Here is an 11,460-nt window from a genome sequence, read left to right as displayed (position 1 = left end):
CTCGTCACCTAACCCCTCCTCGCAAACAAACACTGACATTGAGGAATTTTGTAAACATATCTGGAGTGAACACCAAATTTGTCCTGTCTCCAAACTTCCAGTAGTCTTACAAAGTCATTAATCATACGACAGCTTCCCAGAGGTGACTGTCAGTTTTGGAGTAGGGATAGTGATTCCTCATCCCTAAGTGAAAAAGCAAGAGGAGTGCAGACGGGAAGGATAAATCACTCGAGAAGTGAAGACAGGTAGCATTCAGCAGCTGGCCATCTGGCCCTTATCTTGTCCTAGACTGGCTGATTTTATTGCTTTTCATTGCTTTCTGTGAACCCAAGAGGGATTTTCACAAACAACCTGCCAATCTGGCCTGAGGTGATCATCCTCTGCTGGTTGTTTAAGTGATTACAACGTGGATCTACTATTACCCTGATCAATGTCGTTCATGGAAGAAGACATGCACTTATTGTAACACAATTTCAGTTACTGATTCTATTGAATACTGTCATAAATTTGTTCTCTACCTTTTCCAGTAACACTATGTTTTTAAAAAAAAACTAATTAACAAATTGAATGAATTTACCTCCCCTGGTAACAGATAGAGAAATCTGGTGTTGTTCCAAACTGTAACTCTGCATCCAATAGTTCTCTGAACAGTCTATGATGTACTGTAATGATCTAATCAGTGAGGTTCAGGCAAAATTAATCAATGACTGAAAATGATTCTTGTTTAAATTGAAAATATTAAATGTAACTTATTATCTTTAAAGGTCCCATATAGTCTAAAGGTAGATGTCCATGTGTTGTTTGATTATAGATCAGGTCTAGGTTCTATATTAATACTGTGAAAGTATCAAAGCCTCAGTCCACAGAGAAATGCACACAGCCTGTATTCACAAACTGAGCCTTAAAACCAGCCATCAGGACTTCTGTAACTTTGTGATGTCACCACTCTCAGCCAGGCCCCAAGCCCATCCAACTTTCTCTGAGTGTTTACCTGAAATCTGCTATATTTTTATCTGATCACTGAGAAAACATTTTATACCATTAAAGAATTATGAAGAGTTGTCATTTCTTTAAGTCGCCTTGCAACTACGAGCACAGCCACATCTCATCCATGGTCGACACCATTTTTATGGCCATTTTCTACTTGCTGTTTTTCATGAATGTAGCTTGGTAGCTCCTCATTCTTAACCCTGCCTACAAAGCCCATATCGGGTCGGTTGTTTTACCATCCAGGGAAAATCCTAGATGTTTTTAAATCACTGAACAAATCTGAGATGTGAGGTGATCCAGACGTCTGGAATGAGGCTATTGTAGAAATATTTGTCGCACAGAAATCATCCATGATGTTTCCACCACTGGATTCTACAGTTTTGAGCCTCTGACCTGATAGTTATCGTCCACAAAACAGCTTGAAACAGGTGGCAGTTTTTTGTGCCTAGGGCAGTCGCTGAAATTCAATAAAGCATTATTGCTGTAAAAATTGTTTAAGTTTATTGCAGGATTTCATCCGACCTTGCAGACATGTTCGCTCCAACCTCTTTGTGGTTCAACAACTTGATCTGCCATTACTCTTGAACCATACTGTTGTCAAGGAAGACCTTTGCCACAGAGCGATCTGTCAGCAGTAACACTTCTCCAGATGCTATGGTTTGCACATCTGTTAAAGGCTCCAGATGTTATTGGATGCACCTGGCAAGCCCCTTTTCTCTCCCCACCCGTTGTCCACAGCCCTGCACCACATCCAGGACAGGGCATCCCCCTCCTTTGTCCAGATGTGGGGGAAATCTTGAGGCCTTGCTGTAGAATTGGGAGGAATAGAAATGTTGGTCTTATTCTATATTATGGTGCTGTCAGTCTTCGGTTCAACTGTATTTAACCGGTTGTACCAAGCCTGTATGTGGAATAGTGATGTCTCCTGAGGATGTAATTATTGCATGCACACTACATGGATAATTAAATCTTTATTAATCGAAAATTGTAGTTGATGATAAATTGTAACAAATAATTAAATCAACAATTTAATTGATAACTTCACTAATACATGTGTACTTCACCAACTTTGACCTGAGGTGTTCTCATTTTCTCATCCCAGATAAGACAAGTTTTCTGATCTGGTCCTTATTACTTGACCACAGTTTCTAGGTTCAAGTTTAACTCGTCTCCATCCACACATCCCACTTTTCTTGAAAGGCCTCTAGCGGTGTCGCCTCTCTTGAATATCTGCTATACTCTGGCAGGAGTCTTGACCATCGACCTTCTCCAGAGACCGATTAGACTTTCCTGAAATAAACCTGGGTCCGTGTCTCTTGTATTGTGCTTACTCACAGAAGTGTGTAGATTAATATGCGGCCTAGCCGAAATATTGTTTTTTGTTGTACAGACATTCACGGTGCCCAGAGGATAAAGCATCATTACTTTTGTGATCCTCTGACCTTTATTCTAGTGCCACCGTGACATAGACATTTATGGTTCTGACTGAAATGTCTATTGAAGTGATTATGGTAAAATGTGGCACAGATTTTCAATGTGTCCCAGAAGATGAATTCTCGACTTTGGTGATCCCCTGTGGTAAGGACACCATAACACTCTGTCTATCATCTATGTTATACCCATTTCATTACCACTACATTTATTTTAATACCTTTTTTAGCCATGCTAGCAACATGGATTTACGGTCAGTCATTTGGTCCAGATTGAAAAATTATCCACACCAAAAAATTAAGATCAGATATTTAAGATCCTTAGAGGATAAATGCTAATATCTCAACATCTACTACATGGGTTGGTTTCATTTTGTAGATATCCGTGGTATCCTAATTGTCACATTTCTTCTGATACCGCCATGAGGTCTCGACAAATACTGGCTGTATTGCCATGAAAAGTGGAGCAGATCTCCATGGTGTCCACAGCATGAACTGTAACAACTGATGGCATTTCCATCGTCTCCTCAGCTGTACTGTACAAATGATAGCATGCTAACACTTTCAGTGGATATGGGAAACATAGCAAACATTACACCTGTTAAACATAAGTTAGTGAGTAATTTCCATTGTGAACACATCATGTTGATGTGGCCATTACAGCATCACACAGCTGCTAGCATGGTTGTAGGCTCTTTGTCATGTTTCAAAGCACATTTTAAACTCTGCTTTTAAGTGTGTGCTACAGTTTATAGTTTGCTTACAATTCAACAGCAGTGTGTGTGTTGTCAATATCTTGGTTACCCTGGATAACCACTCACTGTTGCAATCTTTACCTTTGTAGGTTCCACTGGAAGATGCTGCTGGGTTTTTTAAACATATTTTTTAATGTTTGAGCATCACTAATCTAAAATAAGTAAAAACAAAACTATGATTCAACTAATGGTGAGTTTTCTTTTGTGCTTTGGGTAAATCCATCTTTTGTTTTAGGGATGCAAAACTGTGATTTCATCCATTCAGTATTCAAAAACCATTTTCCTATTCTTATCAAACATCATTAAGAAGCTATAATACACATCATTAATGAGCCTTTATTAATGAGGACTTGAGGAGGAATACAGGTTCTATCCATTCATTTTCTATTCACTTTACACACCAGGAATCCTGTCCAATAACGGGGTCTCCAGCTGCCTTGGACCTCTCCTTTACCCCCTAACATCCTCCTTCCCGTTCTCTCACTCTCACTTCCTCACCTGTCAGAGGTGGAATGTCGCTGGCGGATCCAGTCCTCCAGGGTCTGAGTCTTGACAGATGTAGCGATGCTCAGTCGAAATGTTTCCCAGCTCCTGTTCAGACAGTAGCCTGAAACAAGCAGACAGCAGCAGATACTGCCCGACAGAAGTGAATGAAACCCAGGCATGATAAACATTAATGAATCCACACAGCTCATACTGGTGCAGGCTGCTTACAGCTATATCTTTAGATGAATTGAAAAGAACAGGGATTAGTTTCACTATGTTCAGCTTGTCTTATTTTATTTCTTCTTTTCACCAGCTCACTCGTAAGTTGCTTTGATTAAAAAAAAAAGAGTAAATGTAAATGTAAAAGATGCAGAAATACCTGAAAGAGTGAACCAACACATCTACGGTGGGGATTTCTCTCAGTGGACAAGGCAATAACATACAACTGTAAAAGTGAGACTTTGGTACTGGAGAGCTGTGAAAACAAGTTTAACTGACATTAATACATGAGACCTGGCTGATGTTATTATATTCTTAAATTGTTAATATTTAAAGCATAGGTCATTAGTAATAATGTGAAGGTAAACAGTTGGAAACTGTTGGAGACTATTAGGCTCATAAAAAGTTAATGCCCATGTCAAACTGCAGATGGAAACAGCACAGCTGTAGGAACACGTGAGGACAGAGATTACAGACTGTGACTTGGTTCTATCTTGAGTGTCAACAGGAATCTTTCATTCACAGATCTGTTCAGCAAACAGAGAAGTGTAGAATCTAAAACCCTTTTCCCAGGAAAAAGAAGTTCTGTGGATCCACTCTGTCCAAGGTCTGCTCTCCTCTGTGGCCGATCTTCATGGCAGCGTGCCAGCTCTCAGCATGAAAGGAAGTGGCTCTCGGGGGCAGTGCTCAATTCGCCCTCTACTGGGCGGAAGTCAGGCCTCAATGAGGCCGTCAGTCGAATAGGTCATGCTGTCAGAGCGCACCAGAGTTCACATCCTCTCATTAGACTGCAACACTTTCAACATCCCTTCACTGGAGAAAAGCAAAGTCAGGGAAATTGCTCTGAATTACACTTACGATAAAACAGGCTTACGGTGATGGGATTGTGCAGGTGTAGTCAGGTAGACAAAGTGTGTGTGTGTGTGTGTGTGTGTGTGTGTTGTCATTACTACTTCCCTCACACCCATGCACACGGTGCGCACACTCACACATCGCCTGTGTAACTTATCAGTTTACACCATGTGGTGAAGACATAAAGATTCTCAGCTGCTGAAGTGTGAAATGGGGCTGCGATGTTAAGGTTCAGGTTGTTGTGTTGTGATACTGAAACACCAGGTTTGGATATGATCTGTGAGTCAGCAGAATGACTCCGAGCTAGAGGCTCTGAAGCCTCTCTAGAAACAAAGGCATGTCTGGCCAGATTCCTTTGAGAAACTGTAGTAAAAGTATCACTGCACTAACCTCTTTCAGCTATGCTGCAAATGCTTATTTGATATTGTGTGGGACTTTGAAATTGAATGCAAGAAGATTTTATGTTGTTGATGTATTTCCAGGAATTAACATGACTTTGAACTGTAACTCAGTATAACTACAGTATAACCTCAAAGATCACGTTACTGAAAATGAGTATTCTTGCTTCCTGTGAAGTGCAAAGGCTGACGCAGAGACACACTACTCAAACAAACAGAACTCAACAAACAAGCTAGAAACTTTATTTGTTAAAACAAGTATATAGAGTTGCTGTATTACATTTTTTTTTTAATCTTGATGTGGTTTTATACATTTACCAACAGTGGTTTAGTAAGGCAACTCCTAATGGAAACAATGGCATAAGTATACAATACAAATTAGCAAACATATCAAAATCAGTTTTTACAACTTTTGTAGCAACCAATTCTTTCTATTGGTGTGCCATAGTGCAAACTGTGTTGTTTGTAAGACAGAGTTTAACGCGTGATCTCGACATTCATTCATCTATTCTCTCTGTCTTAAACACATTTTTCATTTGTAGGCTGCATTCATTGTGCCTTCAGTTCAAGTCCTTCTGTCCAGTAATGTGAATTTACAATCAGAATAATTCAAGTGTATTGGGCAGGTCTGGCTGTTTTTGTTGGATAGTGATTATGACTGAGCAACGATGCTTCGTGGTCGAGAATGTTGCTGTGTGTTTGTATGGTAGAGTACATGAAGATCTGTCGAGACCTGAAGGGGTATTTCACGCTGGTGGAACATGTTTGTGTCCATAGGATCGACCACCGCATCGCCGCCGCACTCGGGGTTTTATTCCACAGCTCTTTGCATTGCTGATCAAGAAAAAAAAATTAAATTACAAGTTTCATCCAACACACGAAAGATAATGACCTCTGTCTAATTTTTACAAATGAGTTAATGTTGCAAGTTTTGTTTGGGTTTTTATAAATGGCAGTAGTGACTAAGGACCCATCTTTTTGACTCCGATGAACCTGTGTGTACTAAAGCATGTTCTACCAGTGTGAAATTTCACTCCGAGGAGTCTCCAGCTGTGTTTTTCCAAGCCCTTTCAAAAAGTCCTTGAGGATTCCTGGTTTCACTCTGAAAACATAACTCGAAAAAATGATTATCACAAACGTATAGCTTAGCAAAAAGTGTAATAGCTTGTATGTTGGCTATGAGTGGAGTGGAGTGGAGTAGATGGCATATGAGTATAATCTGTCAGCATGTTTGCATAAATGGATAGAGCACAGAACACTGAGACGATGGAAAAAATAAAAGTTCTGGATAACTTTGATCATTTCTGTCTACATTCACTCCAAAGTCCAGCGTGTGTGTGTGTGTGTGTGTGTGTGTGTGTGTGTGTGTGTGTGTGTGTGTGTGTGCGTGTGTGCGTGCGAGTGTGTGTGTGTGCGTGCGAGTGTGTGTGTGTGTGTGTGTGTGTGTGTGTGTGTGTGTTCCTGTATTGATCTGACTTTGAGCCTCTATGGCTATGATTTCACTGGAAGAAAGAAATGAGCTATGCCGGTTGTGAAAGCGCTGCCCTGCGGAAAAGTCGGGCTGTTTGTGGCCTCTATTCTGGTTCTATTGCACCATGTTCTGCAGGAAAGCATCGGAACTGGTGGATTGGTTGTGTCAACAAGTCTGAAGTTGGAGGCCAGAGTGAGCCACAGCCCCTCCGTCCTCCCGTCCCTCTCGCCGGGGTCTCCGTCCCGACTCAAGAGCATCCACAACGGTCCACCACCATGGAGGGGATCTTGCCGTAGATGATCTGCTCCTTGCGGTTAAAGTAGAGCATGTTGATAGGCGACATCTTGGTGGGGGTACAGCAGGGGCCTGCAGTCCCTCTGGGGTTGGCCTTGTTTACCAGGTGGGTGTGCGGGTACTTCTGCAAGTGCATGTACTCACACTCCCCAGAGCAATAGTTGGCCTTGTAGCGCTTTGGGGCAATAATCCAATCCCAGCCAAAGTCTTCAAAGTCAACTGTGAGCGGGTAACGGCAGCACCGGGACTCTGGCGAGTTCTCGTCACAGTCCAGCCCCGTGTCTCTCCTGGCTCGCTTGGGGCCCTCTGAGATCTTCACCTCCATGAACGGTTGCTGTAATGACAGAGCGTGCGTTAAAACTTGTATAAAATAACTAGTTTGCAAAAAGGTGGATGACAGCATTCATCTTACATTTTTTTAATCCAGCAGCCTCGACCTGTGATGCTGGGTTTCAAACATGGCACGATAATATTATGAAACTTTGAGTTTTAAAGAAATTAAATCATCTGACGGTTGGTTAACTTCAGCCGTCTAGGTATTCTAATTGCCCCCGAGCCTGGTGCCAGTATTTGAGCCATGTGATGTGTGTTTGTCATTGATAGCAGCAGTGTGTGTGTGCAGGCAATTACTCTGATTTACACAGTCACACAGAATACTTCAAGGAATGTGAAGCAGGTGAACTTTTATGTAATCAAGCAGTAAGATTTGAGGTTATTGTGGCCTGGGCTTCTCTCCAAATGCAGGTGTATGCCTACATGGAGTCTGTGTTGATTAACAGCTTTCAAAAGTCTTTTAAATCTTAATTCCTTCTTCCAGCAGTGAAACGCCTGAATGTTTAAACACCTGCTGATCCTGCAAAGCCTCTCCTCACACTGAAACCTCTGGAAGCTTAAAGCTAAAACCTCTGTACCATACAACTGAAAATCCATAATACTTTTCTTTGATAACCCAATTGTAATCTGGATTTTTATTGGTCCAGTTATCATACTGATTAGGATCAGGACTGGGATCCCAGATAATGAACCGATCCAGCAGCTGCAGCAGTTACAGCTCTCCACGCATGCACCCACACTTATTCTCTCCTGTGCGTTTACTGATGAAATAAACTGCCAGTTATCACTTAGAGTAAAACCTTCACCACACGGTTCTGTTTAATGTGAAATAAAGGCTCTGCTCACCAGTCCTTCCTCCCCGGGCTCTGCGGAGGTCACGGCCAAGTCATTTCCCCTCGAATCGAAGGCGTTAATCTCGATGCCCCAATTGGTCTCCGGCTGCCGCAGCCACACGGTCAACACTTGCTTGACGTCTATACTTTGCCAAGAGCTGACCCCGGAGTTGACGTCGATCTTCAGGGAACGGATCCGTATGTGCCTGTTCCCGTCTGTGACCGGCATCAGGCGGGAGATCTGCAGGAACACTGTGGTCGCTTCGTCCGCCGGGCGCAAATGCACCCAGAGCTGCGCCCGCATTATGCGACTGGCTTGAAACTTCTGAGTGAAAGAGAAAAAGCAGCACTTTGGTTCCCCATCCACCTGGACGACGGACTCAGCTGGGGAAAGATAGGAAGAGAAGAGGTTCTCTGTGTTTACTGACCATGTGTGATTGAAATTTACAGACAGAAATAAACTGGTGTAAATAAAAATCCTTGGCATGGCATCTAAACTCTGGAAGTGGGCCCTGTGCGTAATTACCACGCGCGCTCTCTGCACAAATGCATTGATCCATATGCTATGTTAATACTTTGTAATATGTGTATGTGGACAATTTCAATAGCTGATCAAATCCTGATAAAACGCTAAACCACATGTTGTCAAAATAAAGACTATTTATAGCGTCTCGTGTGCTCTGCCCCGTGCGTAAAAATCTATTTTGGAGACAACTGATCTCCGTCCTTTTCATCATGCACAAAACACAGCCAGACAAAAACTTACGTTCAGTGGCCATCATCACTATTGTCTCCGTGGTGGCATGCTCGTCGTCGTCCTCCATGACTACATCCTTGTTGTCATCTCCCAGCACGTCGTACTGGTCGAGGAGCTGCTGCAGCGGCGGCGCTTTGGGCAGGAGCTGCTTCACTATATCTCGGCTGATGTTCGGAGCTTCTTTCATTCGCAGTTTGCTCAGAATCTGAGATTTAATCGCGTTTAATCGCATGGTTTTGATCTGCTGCCGGACCTCGCAGGTAGCGCACTGCTCAGTGTCCTCTGGGCTGGTGGCGGAGGGCTGCTGGTGCGTTTCTTGGTCACTCAAAACTACTGGACCCAAAGCAATCAGCAAACTAAGATAGAGCACAATCTGAGACAGATGCATTGTCTCTACGGTGTGAAGTTTGATTTAGAAAAAAAAAAGATCCGTGGTGCGTGCTGGACCTAATGCGTGACTGCACTGCGTTTGGATTAATGTCGCACTCTGATAGGCATCATACTTTATTAGCGCGCACCTTTTATACTCCAACTTTAGCCTCTTTTGTGTCGTCAAAAACTATGATTGGCTGGACAGGCAACAATGAATTTTAACCGACTGACATGAAAACTTTTTTTCGCTGTCAAACCATAAAGGGACGCAGACTGTGAGCGTGCACTGAGCGTGGCCACAGATGGATAAATTCACTTTTCTGACGGCGATTGCGCAACAGGGGCGCAGACTGGACTGCGCGATATTTAATGCTCTGATGAACTTCAACGTACACACACAAAACAAACAACAACTGGCCAATTGCATTTTTGAGAAAAGATAAAGCACTTTCAGAGATAACACACAGGGTTTCTGAATTATGAACAGGCTTTTTTCCCCCCAAAAGAATAGGCTACATTTTAAAATAAGCTCACATTCACATGAACTACAGACATGATAGATCAATCAAATGTCTGTCTGTACTTTTCTGTGTCTTTGGGGAATTGAGGAAAAATAAAAATCATAACCTTATGTAATGGTAGTCTACTTATTTCTGTTGCTGTGGTCTGTCAGGGTCAGATTTCTTTGTGAGAACTGAATTATCGGTTCACGTCAAAAGTGAAAACTGAAAATTAATCGGAGATTTAAATTAAAATCATCGGAGATAAAGAAAATCCTTGGTCCAGGATTTGTCCAAGTCCTTGTTGGTGAAACCTGTTGTAGCACATGAGAAGACGGCGCCACCGTGTGGCAGCAGAAACACGAACAGCTGCAGCTCCGCAGCGCCTGGCGACAATCAAAACCAGGTTATTACACATTCAAATACATTCAGGAAAAGACACAAGACAGAACACAAGATTAACGAGCCACCTCTTCACAGATCTTCCTGCAAGTCTTTTCATTACTTTTGCATTGCAGGTATATTTATCGTCAGCTGTTCATGCGTGACAGTATGAAATAGAGACAGGCGCCAGATTTTCTAATCAATTCACCAAATATTCCAAACACTGGGACTGATAATCAATATCAATAATCACTGCTGTAGTCAACAAGCAAGATACACTGATAGATGATAGATAGATGTTTCAGCTGTTGGCTGTAGGTTAAGATAGTTCATGGCTACAAGTCTGAGTTAGTTGTAACAATACACGCACGCACGCACGCACGCGCGCACATACACACACACACACACACACACACACACACACACACACACACACACACTTACCTTCTGGAGTCCGGAGCTTTAATCAGCTGCACCATACAACTACTACTTGCATCATTCACCAATGAACACCATTTTTTCTCAATAAGGTTATTGAAGAGGTCAAATAAAAGTCACTAACATGCTAGTTGCCAGTTACAAAATGTGTTAGCCTGTGAGGTTTGCTAGGTCGCTAATGGGACAATACTTTACACTGGTTATTCAAAAGATGAACTGGAGTTTCTGTCTTGTACTTGTTTGTAAACCATTGTTGTTTTGTGAAGCAGTTTCTACTATAATGGAGCAGCTTGTGGAAAAAGGCTGTTGCCAGGATACAGGAGTGTGTTTTCTCCCTCTGGATACCTGTAAATGTATTAAGTATTTCTAGTTTTCAAGGCCAGAAGTGTCCACTGCACAATGACATGATGTAGGGGAGACCAGGGATGGTTGTTATGGGTCAGCTGTAACACTTCCAGTTTCTCCAGTCAGGAGTTATGAATCACCTGATTCACTGTTTACCTGCTCAGTTTGGTCCGTACTCAACATGTGAGGAAGCAGCTCCCTGTGACAGAATCAGAGAGTTTTAAGTAGAAAAACTAATTTTGAGGTTAGAAAGTTTTTTTTTTTTTACTAAATCTATTTTGTAACAGCACTGTCTGCTCTGTAGTTAAACTCTTCAAACTTATGTCATGTCTATTGAGAGTCTATGTAGATATTTGTCATGCTAGATATCAGTGCTAATGTTTTAGCAGTAAGCTAATCCAGTTCATGGCTACAAATCTGAGTGAGTTGTAACAACAACAACAACAACAAACACACACACACACACACACACACACACACACACACACACACACACACATATATATATTAAAAAGCCATGTAGGCTAAGTGTTGAATAAAAAGCTTCAATATCAGGTTTTTGTCATAATCCTCATGTGGTAATGTGACGTTTCATCCCAGTGA

At 42.1% G+C, this 11,460-nt stretch overlaps 1 protein-coding gene across 1 annotated transcript; it reads right to left on the bottom strand.

Moving 5' to 3' along the window:
• Positions 1-5,351: 5,351 nt before the first annotated feature.
• On the bottom strand, positions 5,352-9,484 carry mstnb (myostatin b). Its single transcript, XM_056388452.1, has 3 exons — positions 8,828-9,484; positions 8,075-8,445; positions 5,352-7,229 (listed from the first exon to the last, which is right to left on the bottom strand). Exons 1-3 carry the CDS (start codon positions 9,204-9,206, stop codon positions 6,849-6,851), a joined length of 1,131 nt encoding a protein of 376 aa, XP_056244427.1. The 5' UTR covers positions 9,207-9,484; the 3' UTR covers positions 5,352-6,848.
• Between the last annotated feature and the right edge of the window lie 1,976 nt (positions 9,485-11,460).

This window comes from Seriola aureovittata, chromosome 11 (assembly GCF_021018895.1).
Source record: "Seriola aureovittata isolate HTS-2021-v1 ecotype China chromosome 11, ASM2101889v1, whole genome shotgun sequence".
Taxonomy (NCBI): Eukaryota; Metazoa; Chordata; class Actinopteri; order Carangiformes; family Carangidae; genus Seriola; species Seriola aureovittata.
Note: the sequence above shows the minus strand (reverse complement) of the source record. Positions and strands in the feature narration are given on the sequence as shown.